Source organism: Falco punctatus (assembly GCF_963210335.1).
Source record: "Falco punctatus genome assembly, chromosome: 8".
Classification (NCBI taxonomy): Eukaryota; Metazoa; Chordata; class Aves; order Falconiformes; family Falconidae; genus Falco; species Falco punctatus.
The window spans coordinates 32563875-32582346 of NC_137588.1; the positions used below are offsets into that span (position 1 = coordinate 32563875).

Consider the following 18472-nt stretch of genomic DNA (forward strand, 5'->3'; position numbering starts at 1 on the left):
CCGGCCGCACTCACCTGGCGCCGCCCGGGCCCCCCCAGTTCCCCGCCGGCCGCCGCCCCCCCGCCCGCGGCGCCGCCTCCCGTGCTGGGCCGGCCCGGGCGGCTGCCACGTGTGCCCGGGCGGCGCTGCCACCCCCGCCCGCAGCCCCCCTGGGGCAGGGGTGCGGGCAGCCGGGGTGTGCGGGGCACAGGGGCGGGGGGCGGCGGGGTCCGCCGACCCGCAGCCCGGCAGGGGTCGGTGGCACAGCACCGCGCGCCCGCGTACCAGAACCTGCCCGGTCTGCCAGCACCGCCACGCTGCGCCGGCAGGGCGCCGGGCACGGGCCGTGGGCAGTCCCGGTGTAAACGGGGCCAAATCCAGAGCCGGGCGGCCGCCCGCGGAGCCCCAACAGGCGCGGCCTCCATCGGCCCCAGCACCGAGGCAGCCAACATGCCTCCGGGCCACCCTAGTGTGCTACAAGCATCCGCACAGGGCACCCGTGCCCGAGCGAGCCCACGCCATGTTCCAGTGTCCTGCAGAGGCCAAGCGTACGCAAGTCTTTACTCTCAGACAAACACCGCACTTGGGAGAGTGGCCGGAGGGGAAAGCAAAAGCTCCAAGCAGACAGATAGGGGATGAAGCCTGGGGAGATCAGCAGGTATCTCCCAAACATATCCCATTCCCAGAATCTTTCAGAAGCTGTCCTCTGGCTCCCTGCTCTTTACGCTCATTACAACTCCCAGGGAACAGGTTCAGCCAGATTCTCTCACCTTCAGGGCCAGTGTAAAATCTGGAACAAGTATCTATGACTTTGCTGCAGAACCGGTGCAAGGTCACCCGCTGCTAAGGCCTGAGCCCAGAGCCCCAGAGCTTGGCCTGCTTGGAGCCCGGAGCTTGGCCTGCCTGCAGCCCCGGAGCCTGGCCTGCTTGCAGCCCCGGAGCCTGGCCTGCTGGCCCCTACTGACACCTCTGCAGGCTGAGCAAGAGCTCAGCAAGTTCCCTGGGGTGGTTGCCACCACTACCCCTCTGCCACCAAACACTCCTTTAAGTGATCCTGCCTTCCCACTGGAAGTAATGACCGCAGAAATCCAGCAAAAAGTATTTTCAAGGGGCACACCAACACAGTAAAATCACCAAGCACCGCTGTTAAAACACACTTTCAGGACTGCCCAGTGTTGGTCTCCATCTGCTCCTATTTAAGTCACAGCAATTTTTAACATTTTCCCTCTCACAAGAGAATCCAGCCAGCAGCACTCCTTCAGCGGGGCTGCCTGTGTTTCTCGGGAGCACGCTGCTTTTCCGTCCTCGCCACACCCCACAGAACCACAGACCGACATACACTGCCACTCCTCCAAGGGCAATCACCAAGTGCCAGTCATGCGCAAAGCAGTTTGCTCTCTTTAAAGAATATTGAAAATAAAGATGTAACCCAAATGCAAGAGAAGCGGCACTTAGATTACTCGTAACAAATGTGGAATGGTACAAATTTCCCCAGCGCACACTTGGGATGGCTGCGTGACTCACGGCTGACTCAGCCACCAGCGTGTCCATACAAGCCTTCCTCCGCACCGCTCCAAGGCTTACACCACCTTCGAGGAAAACCACTGCAAACCATTTGAGAAAGGTTTTTAGAAGTCCTAATTAAAAAATCTCTCTCCTTCTGCCAAGTACCTTGGCTCTACTGGGGAAAAAAAAGGGGGAGAAAATGCAACTAAAAGTTAAAATTGTTTTATCAAAGTCCAATTCTTGGGTGCTTTCAGGGCTAGAAACAAATGCTGCGAGTTCCACAGACCAGCAGGAATCCTTTCCCTCAAGTCAGGTAGGTCCTCGGGACCGTCAGATGGACCATCCAAAGCCTGGCAGACCCAGGCACTGGACATCCTGAAATGCGATTTAAGATTTCTGATAGCCTGCACCACGTCACTCAGTGGAAACTGCTCCTGGGGATGGAGTCTGGAGATGGATTTAAGTGAAGGAGGTGACAAAAGTTTGTGTGGGATAGAACAGGTAAAGGAGAAATCCAGAGGTGACAAAGGCATAACATGGCTTCCAGGAACAAGGGAAGTAGCAGCGCAGAGGTCAGTCAGCAAGAGATACAACTTTGGAAAACCCATAGGTCTGAGCCATCCAGTGAAATGTGGGAAAGACGATTCTTAGCAGAATGAGTGTTAATTATCACATACCTCATCACCATCTTCTTCAGTTGCCAGACATTTCCATCTCTCCTAATGCAGCAACACACAAGCCCATTTCCATGTACACACAGAGCGTGGACTGTGAATAAACTACACAATTTAGCTAATCGCATCACTTAATGACCTACAGACAAAGCCCAGATAGACAGTAAAACAGGCTGTTCCACGTCAGGACTCTGTTCCTATATCAAACGAAGTACCAGCCTCTTTCTATTTGAGTTCACTCAGTTGTAAACTGCAAAATACTTTGCTTTTAAAATGCATCTTTACCTGATTTTGTTCAGTGCATAACAGCAGTTACCGGTACAGTACCTGAGCATCACCACAAGCAACATTCTTGCTTCAGTTCCCTAAAACGGACTTCCAGGGAACAGGAACGACTCTGAGAGAGCCAGCACTGCCAAAGCCCATTTCCATGCCCGATGTGGGGACTCATGCTGTCCTTAAAACTCATTTCCAAGTAGCTCTAACATCCACCACTGTAGCTACGTGTTTGACTGGGGGACTGATCATCCTGTTTACTTTGATTTGATACTTTCTTTTAAGCTAATAAATGCCATCTTAAGAAAAATCCTCCCAAGTCCTGTTTTGGAGGAAGAGATCACGCCGGCACACTGGTATCCTTGCACTTGCTTATCCGTCCTTCTAAGCTGTAACTTTCTTAGGTTGCTCTGATCTGTCTATAATTAGCCATATAACAAAGATCATTTCAGGAACTGGCAAGAAAAATGGAAGAAAACACAGGAATTGAGAGAAAACAGTCAGTCATCCTTTGAGCTTCTGATGACATCCTCTGCTTTGTTCTTACACATTTCTGCATGGTCGAGATTACCTTGCAATTACCCTGAGCATATTCCCAGCACTCGTAGTCGCTGCTTTATCAACCTTCGTGACTCAGACAGACCAGTTAAGGAACTGCTGCTCCTGAAGAGCTTTTAGAGTATAAAAATTATACATTTTGAACAGTCATTATTCATATCACAAGACAGAAACTTTTTTTTTTAATAAATTACACTGATAAAATAATAGAATCCTCTGGGTTTCACTTAGGCCAGGCTAATGTTTTTGATCTGACAGCAGTTACGAAAGCTCTGTTATTTCTGCCTCTCTGAAACGGCACTAATGATCACATCTGATTGTGAGGAAAATAAAGAAAGATTGTATGCAAATAACAGCTAAAATGAACGTGTTCAGTGGCACAGCTTGCACTTCCATAGCTGGGCCAGCTTACCCCTCAGGCTGCGCAGCTGAGAAGGCATCACCGCCTCTGAACAAAGGCAGCTGCAGGTACTGCCAATGCACTGACCTGTGTCAGAAGACATCAGCACAACGCTTGGTTTGGGACTAGGCACCCACATTTCTGGCTGAGAAGCTGGCAAGGTGCAACCGCTAGCCAGACAAAAGCCAAGTGGCTTTGTTACCAGCAGGCAGCAGCGAACAACCATCACGTAGGACCATTCCTCGGCTCTCCTGTGTAAGACGGGTAGAGCTGCCCCAGTGGACTCCCACGTGGAAAAAACAGTAGTTACTTGTACACCCAGCAAACATCCAGAACTAAGTACAAATAACGGAAGGAGGAACTGGATCCCATGCTTTTTGCATGACGTGCACGGCTGCCGACTCTGGCGAAAGTGATGTAGCTGGCTAGACTGTGGAGAACGAACACACACCCCCCCACACCAAATCACCGTATTTCATTTCTGCCAGCCACTTGTACATGTATGCATTCAACTGCCTTTGAGATTCAAAAGCTAGAGCAGACGCTGCAGCAGGGATGTCAGGAACCTGACGAGCAGCTCTGATGTGAAAGGGGAAGGATGCTGCCGAGGAGGCAACTTACCTGAGCAACCAGGGCAGGGCTGCCGGCTTCTGAAAGGACAGCACACATGGGCTCTGCTTTGACCCCCTGCTCCAGTGGAAGGCTCTCTTTAAACTCTGTATCTTGACAACTCAAGCAGACAAAAAAGCAAATAATAGTCTATAGTAAACTGTCTTCTGTTGATTTGGCACAAGCAACACAGAAAACAACCAACAAATTGGACACTCTTCCAGACTACCTCCCTAAACCAACCTCCAAATCTGTCTCCTTTCATAAACTGCTGCCTGTCCTGCAGCTACAATATAGTTTCTCTTGTGCAGTGCAAGAACATTATTAATTTGAGATTTTTATTTTTCAGCCCTCTAAATAAACAAATAACCAATAATTTCAACAGAAAACTGTTTCCTTCTCCTAGCAAAAAAAGAATGCTAATTTAATGGACTACTTTTCTCACTCGACACAAAACGTAGGTTCTGGCAATTCTTTTTAACATCAAAATGTCTTCTTTTCAGTATCACTTTGCTATTGGACAATTTTGATCATGAAAGTCAATAAAGCAGAAACTATCAGTTTTGACTTATTTCCACTGCATAATTAAATAAAAATCAGTATAACTAATGAACATAAAGCTAAAGAGAAGCAGGATGGCCGAGTACACAGACACTACTTACTCAGGCATATTGCAGAGCGCATCCACAATTTAAACTATTAAACATTAAACTGTTAAAGTTACTATACTGGCTGGATGTTAACATACCACGTTACGTTCTTGATAGGCCATTTAAAAAAAAAATACCAGAACATGCAGACTGGAGCAATACTGAAACAAAGTCATATCAAGTCACATTGTTTTGTTCACGCTATACTTCAGCAGTACGTTAAGGCACGATGAGACAGCAACGCCTATGGCCTCACAGGGCTGAGGGGGACCGAGTCAGGGCACCCTTCCTAAGGCCAACCTCAGGACATCTGCGCTGATTTAATCCTTTACTGCCATGCCTGGTCATCCCTGCTAGGGCTGCTGGCCCGGGGTGAGATGAGAGACCAGAACACACCTGGAGTGCCCTTCCTCTGCTACCATGCAAATTCATTCAGCGGGGTTAAACACCCTCAGAAGGGGTTTAGGCTAAAGGCAGACAGCAAGCTCCCCTCCTGCGGCCACCGCTTCCCAGAGGTGGCTGGCAGAGCGTGCCCAGGGCTCCAGGACCAGGGCTGTACCCGCAGCGGGATGCCGCTGACAGCCCAGGCTCACACAGCTCTTCCCGCACTGCTCCTCTGATCGTGGCGCCAGCCTTAACACAGAACGTCACTAGGTTTTCTTCTCTTTAAAAAGCATCGTGCAACTTTGAACATTTCCTCGCACAAATTCTTATACAAAGTAAAATCAGCAGAGCCGTGGGTTTCACAAAAATTAAGTCTTCATCAGAAGGGACCCGACCAGAAGATTCAGGGAAAACAGTGCCTTTAACACGTGAATAAAGGCAAGAAAATGAAATTACCAGTAATTAATGCTACAGGGCACATTTGTGGTTTTGTAAGTGCATAAATGCTACGATCTTCAACATTTTTTAAGTACTTGCTTCAACAGTAGAAAAATCTATGTAACAAATACTCTGTATACTACTGCACACGCTACAAAATGAAGTAGTGCACACATGCCATATTGTCACCTAATAGACTTGAAAACTTTAGTCATCAAGTTCACCTTTCTTATAACTGCGATTAAAACAAAGTCCTAACTCTCATTTACATGAAGAGTTGCTGGCACTGAATAAATTCCCTTTAGTGCAAACAAAAATCACAAAAGGAAAGCTGGTCTAATACTAGGTGTTTCTATTACAGTGATTCCAGTGCAATCTTCTAAAACAACCAGGATTAAAATTAAGGTCAGGTACTTTGTTTTCTATAATCAAAGGATGCAAGGAGATCCAAAGGGGAAGAAAACCCAGATGAATTTTGTATGTCTCAAATCAAATATTTAAATATTTCATTTAATTGTTGAAAGTATCCACTTCAGTTCTTGCACGACATGTATCTTTACCTGCCTTCATCTGTCTCACCAAGAAAGCAGATTCTGTTTCAATTTATCTAACATGAAAAATACTGCTAAGTCTATTCATAAAACAGTATTCTATATTTTTATTTTTCAAACAGCAAGTGACCACATTTAAAATGCATCATTTGCAAATATAAATTATCAGACTATTAGTTTAATTAAAAATAAAGCAAAAACATAACTTCCCTTAGTATCACAATACATAGAAGGGTATTATAAACCCAAGAAGACTAAGTTAACCGTAAGAAAACAATGTCAAAAGTGATGAAACTCATTGTCACTTAATGAATAAATCAATCCTAAAAATACAATACCATTCACCATGATTATGTTAAAAAAAAAAAAAAGTGCAATCTTTCATTGTATTATACAGATAAAACAATCCAATCCTTCATGCCGCATTTTGTAAACCATGATATAAATTACACTCACAGTCAATGAACAGGAAGGGTAACTCCCAAAATATTTTAAGTTGCTTTTAGGGCAGAAATAAAGGCAGAAATAGAATCATTTAAAATATATCAAGTTTAACCAAAAAGTTCATTTGGTCAAGCCTGCTATCCAAATAGTTTTGTTTCCTGCAAAACTATTTTTGACTTTTTTGAATTATGAAATTTAAATGTTTCTTTTACACACTAAATGTAAGTCATGTGTTGAACTACATTAAATCCTTTTATACTTGCATCATTTTTGCCATGACACTCAAACATGTTTCATATACTTACATACACACACACACACACACACTCTTGCTCACTCGCAATCAGGAAATTCCTCATTTCACAGGAATAAAGAAAGACTTGTGTTCTCATTTCTGTCAGAAACATAAGGAATACACAAATTCATACTTTGCAGACTCCTACAAAACCATCTCTCACCTATATACATACTTTTACTGATAGAATTGAGGTTATGGTCTTTTGTCTGATAATAAAGGGACGGAATAGATGTTGTAGAATAAAGAAATATTGTATAATAATTGAAATAAGCTTATTATCTTAAATTTACCTATATGGATTTTTTTTTTTTTTTTTTTTTTTACTAATTGAAATACAAAGAAGGCATATGGACTTCAGGAAAATAACACTATATCAGAAACGCACTGTAACAGTGTTGCACTATATATCATCAGGTTTTTCATAACACAACTTCTTCTGTACACCAGATTTAGTTCTAGTTCCTGTCTTCAAATTCATCATATTTCCAGATCCAATTCAGCACTACATAGTATGCCTTCACAATAAAAGGAGGTCACTTGCTTTATTGAATACCAAGTTCCCTTCTAGACAGCATTAAAAGAAAGACAAGACTACACAGACAAAGTCCAGTATAATTCATTTCTGACAATGAAAATTTCAGCCCCTCATACTGTTGCAAAATTCCTCCTACTGAAATGCTTTACTACAATAATAATAATATAATAATAATAATAAAAAGCATACATTACATATAAAAGATACCAGTGTACTAAAAGTGACAGAAGTGGACTAGCAAATCCTTCAAAGCACATATTATATAAATGACTAGCATTTAAAAACTTTTTTTTTTCTATAAAATGTAGGTCATATACATTTAGAAATCAGGGGTGGGGGGTTCTAAAGCAGTGGTGACTGTTCAAATAGTTATGCTGCTCTGTACAGTCTAATACCTATTCAATTCAAACTATAAGTTTGACGTTTAGTTTATCAGAATAAACTCATCATCTCATAGCTCATTATTTGAAAAGTATGCAACTCAAATGAAGAGGTGACTTGTAAGTTCACTGTTTATCTGCATATGACATAAGAAGAGAACTATTCCTTTCTACTGGAGGCCCAAATCTCATCAGTTCAATATCAGGACTTAAAGACTCCAAAATTAAGTAGAGGAATTGTCAGGAATCAGCACAGAAGCAGTTTAGAGACACAGCTATTCAACTTTTGCAGTCTTCCTCATCTTGCAGAAGTGCAGCCAAGCCATTCATTTCTTAAAGTGTGTACAGATGAAGCCATAGATCTAAAGACTGTCCCCTCTGTGACTGAAATTGTGCTGTGTAAACAACGTTATATACTCCAGCAGGAGGACATTTGAATTTATTTATAAAAAAATGATTAAGAATATTAATTAACTCAAACAAGGCTATTAACTCCCAAAGTTATTTTTGGAACTTATCCTTATGCTACTTGTAAAGTTAGCGCTGTCATGTATTATTGCTTACAAACAGTACATCATCATACGCCTTCTAACAGAGCCGTACTGTGATCATTTCGTATGTATTTACAGGCTTTTTTGTTTGTTTTTAAACAAGCTATAAAAACATTACATACTTTACAGACAATACAAATACTCAAGTCAAACAAATGGAATGCATAACAATAAGAAACGTCATAAAGGAAGACTGACATAAGTCCTTGATTGTCAAGACACATTTATATTTATATATAAACTCTAGCTGTGCAGAATCAAAGATTCAATCATAGGTACATCCTTATTTGATAAATCATATTTACAGCATGATATTGCATAAAAAAATAAAATAATGTTGTTTACACAATATTACCTTTCCATCCATTGGATTAAGGAAAGCAAGAAACAACTCTTAGAAATGTTTGCTTGCCTCAGTTTGTGTTTCCTACCAAAAGATGTAATTTTAAAAAGGAAACGTAAGGTTTTAGATGCCAAGTAGAGCAAAAGCGACTATAATTTATTTCCCTGACACAAAGCAAATTAAAATTGAACAAAACTTCAAATTTTAACTTAAAGACACGTATTTTCATTAGCAGTAATACTTTCTAGTATTTGTCCTTTGCAAAATGAGCTTTAGCTAAATGCATTACATGCCTAACATAAACATGCATTACCGTAAGTTGAATGAACTTTCAAAGTTACAAGGCTTCATTTTAGTAAAACATCGAACACTAGGAAACTGTAACATTACTCGTTTGCTTCAGTACCAACCATGTAATTTGAAAGTTCCATGTGTACTGATACCAACTGCATAAGCATATTTCTGCCTGTTAAAATTTCCAAAGATTCCCAGGAGTGTTAGGATTTTCCTTGTGATTTGTAATGGTATTAAAACAAGCAAACAAAGAAGAATAAAAACCAAAGCTCTCAAAGCCAAGAAAATTTAGTTAGCAAATATACATACAGAAAGTAATCCAATGCTGCAAAATTCAGAGTGGATTCATCCAAATATTCTGGTTCATCTCAAATAGTTACTACATATGATACAAATACTACAAAAATATTCTGAACAAGCATGGAATATAATGTATCTGTCCAGGTGGAAAGTTTTCATAGGAGAACATGAATACTTTAGAATAAACTCCAAAAGTTACAGTAGAACCCCAATAATTCGCAGCAATGCCTTAGAAACCCTTTATAAATGACAATTTTGAAAATAGTGAAGCAGGCAATAAAAGCAAGGATGTCACGTCACAAAATGTACTTTGTTCATTTATTTTGACAACTGTAATTTAGTTTTCAATACTTCTTCTACCTCCCAGTATACTAAAATAGATTCTGTAGTATACTTGGGTGAAGTAGTACAGTATTACTAAAACGAGACCTCGCTACAGTACTTTTTAGACCATTGCAGAGAGGTGGGAAAGAGACCATCAGGGATGTATAAACCTATCGGATGCTCTGATTAGCGGTCAGCGAATTAGCAAGATTTTACTGTACTTCTCAATTAACAATGAAAAGCTCTCGTCATCCAAAAAATTGACAAGTACAATATAAAAATAATACAAGTGTTATTTCACATGAATACTTTTCTTGTCCTATGTTCTTCTTGAAACACAATTTTCCTAAAGACAACACTAGGAGACACAAGATCATAAACATAGTTCTTTTATCATCCAATTAAAATTGTTTATGTTGTTATTTGTAAACCAACATACAGTAATACACATGGTTAATCCTTCTCCGCAAACCTTGTAATTCATGATTAATTCATTCTCAAATCAAATGAAGAAAATGTAAATGCCTATTAGTATACCATTACAAGCTGATTCCTTCATTGTCTGTTATATTCATGGTAAAACATATCAAAGGATTCATGCTAAAAGGGACACTGTCAAGTAATTTAGGGCCAAAATATGGCCTTTTAATATGTGCGTATATATATATATACACATGTATTGCATATATATATAGTTTGGTAATAAATGTCATCAATTTCCTCTTCTTTAAAATCATCATTGCTCTATCACTAGGAGATATCCCCAAAAAATTCCACCTTACACACACACAGACACACACACAGACACACACACAGTGCTTGCATGACCTTTCAGTAAGAACGTCTGTTGTTAGCTCTGTGGAATATAAATGCTCACCCCAGCCTTACGCTAACCAACTGAACAGTATCAGTCTAAGAACAGAACAGAAAACCAAAGTCGCTTTTTTCCAGTCATACACGGAAAACTAACAAAAATGAACACTGACCAGATCACAATGAACAGTGTGCATCTGTAGCAGATAAAAGCAGCAAAACATGAGCAGTGGAAAATACTATTAAATAATGTAATTATTAAACAAGCAAGAGATTTTTACATAGTTAAACCTCCCAGAACTACATACACGCTTATTCCAGAACAAAAGGGCATGTACTCAGGAAATCATAGCAGTATATTTGGTTAAGTCCTCCAGTACAGAAAGCTTCGAGCATCAGCAGATCAACTACTCACGTCACCACTTTAACTGCACATGTGGAAGAACCCTATGAGATAGTCCCTGTGGGCTAGACGGGGACTCCACAACCTGTCCTAAGGCACAGAGTATAGCTGTAATGGCTCAGCAGCAGGCTAGGGAATGAGCGGTGACACAAGGACAAAGTTCCTCAGGTGACTCCCACTTTGCTCCAGGGAAGAGCAAGTTCCTTTACTCTGTACAATAGCTTGCTCCCTCGAGCACCCAAGCAGCATTTCCTATGTGTGAAGATGGCATAGGGCAAGAGCTACTCCCTTCTATTCCTCAATCACTTTCTCACAGCAGAGAATCAAGACAGTAACTTGTTAAAATAAAGCTGAGTCAATCTCCTTAGGGAGAAGGAGGTTTATTCCTTTTACCTCCCCATGGGGCCAGAGAAGTGCAGTAATAAGCTAGATTCTTTCTCTTTTTTTTCTTTTTTTCCTTTTTTTTTCTTTTTTGGCTTTTGCTGCTTGTTGTATTGAACAAATAGTACTATTAAAGGCCAATCTACTTGCAACAACAGGACATTAGAACAAAGATGCCAACACAGCATTATTCAGGCAGCACAAGCTAGGATGTCATGGAAATGAAACACTGCAAATGAAACATGCGTTACAAGGGGTGGCTTCCTGGGATATAGGGGATCATATGTATTACGTCTGTGCAACACAGAATGGAAGGAAGAAAAACAGAGAGACATGAATCAATTTAAAAATATTCTTTCAAACAAATCTCTTTACATGTATCATTACTAATCCATAAGGAATCTTCCCTTGATGCTCATTCTTCTTAACTTGGGGCCAAATAATTCAGACAAAATTACCAGTAAGTCATAGCACACTGAAACGCCTTCCTATATTATACACAGGGTCAATGAATCAAAACAGAACCTGTTTTCTCATACAAAGGTATTAAGTAAGAAGTTTATGTAAACTGTATTTCTTGTTAATATAAGAAGCAAGCTATGGATAACAAATACACTTTCTCCCTCAACTGTACCAAGTGAAGTTAGTGCTGTAATAGCGCTACGTAAGGGAAAAGGGACAGAGTGGGATCAGCTTCCTAGTAAAGAAAATTAAGAAAAGTATCACAACTGCTTTGGGAACAGGTGGGAACCGTTGTAAGCCCTGCTCAAGTCTTTTCTTAAAAGACAGGATATATCTTAGCCCCTTGAGACAGAGTCTTTTCTCCTAGCTGATGGCTTCATCTGAGAGATACCAGCTAGCAATAGTCCTGTAAAAGGATGTATGCAATCCTATTAAAAAAAAACCAACACCACCATATACATACATACCTATATATATATATGTGTGTGTGTGTGTGTGTGTGTTTTTCCCTGGTTAATCAGCCTACATTAGGCTTAAACTGCCTTAAACTACCAGACAGTGTCCCTTTAGGGAAGGTGCAATAGAATGAACATACAGTTCAAAAATCTGTAACTTGTTAACTTAAACTACACAATAGTTATGCTACTCAAATCTTACCACCTTAAAAATGCACAAAGAACTACTTATCGTACCATACTGTATACTTGAAGACAAAGTACTATTCAAAAAAACATATTCATGGTACAGGGATAAACTTTGTAGTTTATTCATACTGTGAAATGCAACAAAAACTGATCACTCTCCTATGCTGGAAAAAGAAATCCTGCTCACTAGCATTATTCAGCTGTTTTGGTTGGTAAAATTGTAATGACTTTCACTAAGCAAACGCTAAAAAGATAGGGAATTTGAATGCCCACTTCTTCAGCTTTCAGGGATACTTCAATAAATTTAATGATCAGAATTGTCAAAATTCAAGACAGAGAATTAAAACAGTTTTTACAGAAGCTAAGAATACCCAATCTCGAGTATATTGAAAATAATTATTGGAGCTGTATGAGATGAAAATGATGCAACCATATCAAACCTAAAAATGTTTTTATTTTTGCAAAATCAAAAACTATCAAGTTGACTAAGTGCTCTGTGTTAACCATTATGAGTATGTATTTAAATCTTGGAATACAGAGTTTGTGTAAGCATTATGCAATTGGGAATGTCATCTACAGAGTACTTTAACTAAAACTTCAAAATCTTGCTATCTGCGTATGAAAAAGTCATTAAAAAGTTACATCTAGATTCAGCTGTACAAAGAAATACACATTACTTCAGGAATGAAGTAAAGGCTTTAGTAGTTAGGCATTTTGCTTTAAAAAGTGTTTAAAGTATTTTAAATTAATTAGACTTTTAAATAGCAGAGTTAGTCTATCAGCATTCATTTTTCCTCCAAACACAACCCAAGGTAATGCAAAGCAGAAATAAAGGGCAAATGGTCTAAAATTATTTTTGAGAGAAATGGAAGAAGGATTATTTTCCTAGAAAATGCCATCTTTTAAAGCCATATTTGCTTGACTCGGAAACTTGCTATTCTGTGTGTTATTCTGTGATACATGTTGATTCCCTGCTGAAGAGCAATGACTATCCTGACAAGCTTAGAAATGACAATATGAATAGTATCAGACAATAAACTGCCCTTCCAAAGCATAACGGAAACCAGTAAGGAAACAATCATGGGGGGAAGTTTTACCTGGGGATTTTGTTTATTTTCAATTTCATAGAAGGTAAAATATTTTCTGGATTCAAACAAGTGAATAATAAACTGCCTTTGATAGGGGCACCAACATCAGGCAGTTCAATGACTGGTGACTAACCAGAAAAAAAAAGGAAAAAAAAGGAAAAAAAGAAGCAGTTATTGGTCTTGCTAATATCAGCTTACTTTTGTTTTAACATAGCACTCTTAAAAGCTGTACAGAACTCCATCTTACACAGAGCAACCCTCTTTTGACAAATGTGTTCTAAAGTGCCAGTATTATTTACAAAGATTTCTTAGCCAAAAGTCTGGCCTGTTGTGGCATCTGGTGAAGAAGTCATCCCAGCTCTGCTATCATTTACATTCACCAAGGGAAATTCTGGGAAATCAGCACTTGTCCCTGGTCCCCGAAGGTTCACCTGTCCATTGGCAGTGCTAAACTGAGATGATATTCCAGCTCTTGCCCCATGGTACTGAGCTCTAAAGGGTTGCTCAAAGGAGCTAATTTGATATGCTTGGTGAACAGGCTGTGCCTCTGCTTTCTTCTGAGAAGTTACTTGATCCAAGAAGTCCTGTGTAGAGGAGGAAGAAGAATGATTTGCCTCATCACCTGAAAAGGGAAAAGGGTGCTGCGAATCACCAACCATTAGTCCAAAATGAGACTTGTCTGGAGTTGTTCTTAATGGAGAGTTCATTCCCGATCGAAAGCTATTGACTGGTATAGACGTGTAGACCTTCTCCATGGAAGGAAATGCTGGCTGGGTTGTAAGAGTCTGGTTATCAGTCACAAAATTAAGGCTCGGGTTGTTCAAATAGGCATCATTTTGGCTAGTTCTGTCCAAAGCTTGTTGTAAAAACTTTGAATATTCTTGTAACATACTAGCTTTATCTGATGAGGAAGCTTGAGAGCTTGTTCCAACTGTCTCAGATTGAGTGACCTCAGATACTTCCGAAGAATTGATTGATATGCTAGAGGTCACCTCAGTGTCAGCCACACTGAAAGATATCTCATGTTGTCCATTAGCCTTGTGTGAATAATGATCTAACAGAGTTTGCAGTACCTCATCTGGAATGACATTTTTGTCATGGTTACCTTTAATTTCAACATTCAGTGCCTGTGTGTCTAATATTGAGGCTGTAGCAGTTTCATCAATGACGCTGGCCACAGCTGCCTGTGTTACTGAAGGCTGAGATGCTATGGTACTTACATTCAAGGCATATTCTCTACTATTATTACTAGCTGCTTGTAGATACCTCTTTTTCTTTAAAAACTGCATTGCATCATCATAATTAGTGCTGCTGTGTACAGGTTTACTGGGCCCTTCCTGTAATGTGTCAACTTGATCAATGTCAGCATTACCTTCAGAGTCCAGTAAACTTTGCTTATCCACAAGATCAAAGGCATACTTTGAAACTTTGTTGTCTTCATATGTAGATAAAGGTGAAATGGTTTGACTTGGCTCAAGTGGCTGTTTCAGACTCCTCTTGCTGTTAACTTTTTTGAGAACGAGCTTAGGTGGGTGTATTTCTCCAGAATTTGCTGCTTCTAAGTGCGTTCCACTGACCGAAGAATGTGGCATCTCAACAGCATATTCCGCTACCATATATTCATCTTTTACTTTAGTACTAGAAGAGTACAAAGGCAAATAGTCATTTTTGTCCTTCTTCTGTTCCAATTTATCTGTACTTTCCTTATCCCCAGATTTTGTTTTCTCCGTTTTCTGCCTTTTCTTCTTTGGCAAGGAGCTGTCTTTCATAGGTGTAGGGAAACCAGAATCTTCCTCTGATGGCAAAAAGCCAACTTTGGTGGCACCTCTGTTCGGTTTCTTGTCACGGTTCTCATGGCACATACGTTTATGTTTCAGCACACGATCAGTCCTGGAGAAAAACTGCAAAAGATTTTTTTCACTATTATTATTGTTGAAAAATAAATATATTCTTACAAATTTACCTGACAATTCGTCCACTTTACTGATTTCTAATGAAGTGTGAAACAACAGTATATAATCAATAAAATCAAGCACAGACAGTTGTGACTCTGCTCCACCTGTGCATCAAGACCGCCCACCTTAACAGAAAAAACAGTTGTTACACATTTATTTGTATGCACATGACTACAACACCTGGAGAAAGTCCCATCTGTACTACTTAAGAATTGACCGGTGTTCTGTCTTTCAACTGCAAAAAGATTTCTCTAAGTCATCTCACCTGCAAACAATATTCGCACTGGTAAGGCTTCTCTCCACTGTGAGTTCTTTTGTGCCTTTCCATGTGATACTTCTGAATAAACCTCATACCACATTCATCACAACGAAATGGCTTTTCACCTGATAAAAAAGCACACAACAATGTTAATCTAAAAAAATAAATCTATATTCCAGCATACAATCACCAGGTCAAATACTACATTCTTTATTAGAAGTAATAAAGAAGAGGACTTTGTCTGTTGCTATTGAAAAACAACACAGGGCTTGCTCACACTTTGTCATTTTCCCAGTAGTTGGTAGCTGATGCCTCAAAATGATTTTAAGCTTTTACACTAAAAAAACCCCAAACTTTAAAACTAAATTCTTACTCCTTCTTTCTAATGTAGATGCAGATATCTGTCTTAAACCTAACAAATGAAGAACTGCAAAGATATCCTCCCCAAACTGCTGCTACACAATATTTTTTTAGGGCAGACGATTGTATAAAAATACCTTAGCTCTCTGACCAGCTCATTAACTCAAACTCATCCCTTCTAGATGAGAATTAAGCATTTCCAAGCTTTTAATTTAACATTTTTGCAAAGTGTTCTGTATTTTTCATATTTTTTTCCTTATCCGGATGTACAATTGAAATAACTGTTTGAAAAAAATCCTACTATTTTGGTTAGAACTCAAATTTATTTATTTATAAATTAATTAATTTAACAATATTTTATTTTAAAAATTAAGCTGAAAACAAGAAACCTCTGTAGCTGAACAGGCATTTGCATACTTACAGGTTTTTCTGTTTGGTTGTTTTGTTTGGTTCATTTTTGGGGTTTTGTTTTGGGTTTTTTTGCTTTTTGGGTTTTTTTTTTTTTACTTTCATAAAATATTTGCTCAGACAACATTCATTGCCCTGAGTTCATCTTCACTTCTCCCCTTATTTTTCCTCACAAAGAAGCCCTGCAATGATCCTTTCAGAACACAAACTAACTCTATTTTTATTGCTTTTAACTTTTGCCTTGCATTTTCCCTCTGATATTTTTATTTCCTAGGTTTCTCTGACAAAACCTAACAATCCCAAGTGCACTGAAAGTTAGTTTTTGCTTTTACAGAAGTTCACTGTTATTTAATAGAACTCACCCTGAACAACAGTAATCTTTCCTCTTAATATTTACTGTGAAATCTTTTGAACTGACATAGAGATCAGGGATTGTCTTGGCAGCATCTGTCAACATCCTCTTTGTTCTGGATACTATACTATACCGCACTGATTCTGTGGATATAAACCTCTCTTTTGTTTTCAGAAATACGCAGACTGTTTCTATTTTTCGGAGGTAGTTTTAGTCTTAAAAATTGTTTCAGTAACTGATTTTATTAAATTGTTACTAATAATTAATTATTGAAATGTTAATAATTTTATTTTCCATTTAGAACAGATACTTAACCACATCCTTCTGCAAATGGAAATACAGTACCTTAAAATAAGATGCCAGTACTTATACAAACTAGAATGAGAAATATCTATATCAGTCACACATTTGCTCCTAGTCAGATCATTAACACTCAGGAGTTTCAACTTTCCTAATTCCAAGCAATTTCTAAATCTCTGTCTTTGTAAGCCTACACCCTATTGCCAATTATTAATTCTTACCTCTCCACATAGCTTCTCAGCCAATCCCTTTCTTGGATGAAATTTTTCCAATTTATTCTCTCCTAAATCAAATTATCTCCTCTCCTAATATCTCTCTGCTTCCATCAGTTCTTTTTCTACAGGCTCACAACCTCAGCAACCTAACTCTTCTTTCACATTTAGCCAGAGACTAACTTTTACCATTTCTCGCTTATTAATAACCACCATAAAATGTTTCTTTTTTTATAAATTATAACACCTATCATATAATCCTCTCCAGTACTGTGTATAAGCAAATCCTCCTCTCTGGCCTATTTCCTAACTTTCAAACTCCATTTTCATTCTTCATGTTACCTTTATTCATTAGGTACCCTTACTACTACGGTGTTTTACTCACACCAAGCCTGTTGAGACCTTCTGAATCAAATTTCAATCCCTGTCTTCACTTTTAAGGAAGATGAGTCAAGACATTTAGGTTCCATTGTTCTTGTTTAATACACAGGAACTCTTCCATTCCTTAATCCTTGCTACTTACTATTTTCCTTTGCTCCACTATTCTACTTCGTGTTTCTTTTAAACTGCCCCTTCGAACAACTCTCCTTACATTGTCTGGAAGTTTGCTTTCACAGTATCTTAGATTTTTGTTTTAGAGAAAGAGGCAGCTGTTTTGGACGAAAACTATCCTGAGCCTTGCAGAAGTCACAGAAGCAAGACAGCTCAGTGTTATCCTAGCTTTGAAAAGCCCTCTAAGGAGCTACCCCGCTATCCCAGGAAACGCAAAACACTTCTCTAATACACTTACCTTCAGCCTTATTTCTATATTTCTATATTCTATTTCTATAAAAGAATGGTCACAGAGCTCCTTAATGTTTGTCTACTCAAGCTGCCTATTTGCTGGCAGAAAACTCTCCCAGCTACCTAATTCCCACTTCAAGGCTTAAATAGGGCCAAACATGTTCTGAGGTTTTTCACTGTAGAGTATTACCACCAGTGGCTATTTTGGAGACTTTGAGAGTATATACAAAGGCAATGCTGGCCATGCCTCAACAGGAAACAAAGTCTGGGGACATTGCCATCGAATTACTCAGTACAAGACAGAAAAACAATATTTTTCAGTAGTATTCCAAAACACTCTGGAAGTAAGCTTAAGAAACACTTTGTGAAACTGATACCACACTTAATTTTTGCTTTAGGCTTCATAAGGAAGGTAATGTTAGAAAAAGATTAAAAATCACTATGAAGATATACTTCCTATAATAACTTCCTAGAAACCTGGAACTTCACATGCCTTTTGCAATTTTGTTGTACTTTTCAAACAGGATTTATTGCAAATGGAGGAGATCATTAACAGCA

The 18472-nt window shown here is 39.2% G+C and overlaps 3 protein-coding genes across 5 annotated transcripts in view; 1 reads left to right on the forward strand and 2 right to left on the reverse strand.

The window, feature by feature from the left end:
* SLC12A8 (solute carrier family 12 member 8) overlaps nucleotides 1–4000 on the reverse strand; it is a 56786-nt gene extending 52786 nt beyond the window's left edge. Inside the window, exon 1 of one of the 2 annotated variants that reach the window (XM_080399217.1) lies at nucleotides 15–4000. The gene's annotated coding sequence lies outside the window, so the exon portion shown is untranslated. The remainder of the gene's footprint in view (nucleotides 1–14) is intronic. The other variant, XM_080399214.1, reaches the window with a different exon arrangement.
* The window catches only part of LOC308068497 (TGF-beta receptor type-2-like), a 310921-nt gene that overhangs the window by 160502 nt on the left and 131947 nt on the right, over nucleotides 1–18472 (forward strand). The gene's annotated exons all lie outside the window — the stretch shown is intronic.
* The window catches only part of ZNF148 (zinc finger protein 148), a 42479-nt gene continuing 30111 nt past the window's right edge, over nucleotides 6105–18472 (reverse strand). For both annotated transcript variants that reach the window (XM_080399213.1, XM_080399212.1), the window contains 2 exons: nucleotides 15506–15624; nucleotides 6105–15186 (listed from right to left, as the gene is read on the reverse strand). In XM_080399213.1, coding sequence (XP_080255339.1) covers nucleotides 13594–15186; nucleotides 15506–15624 — 1712 coding nt within the window. In that variant the 3' untranslated portion in view covers nucleotides 6105–13593. The remainder of the gene's footprint in view (nucleotides 15187–15505; nucleotides 15625–18472) is intronic.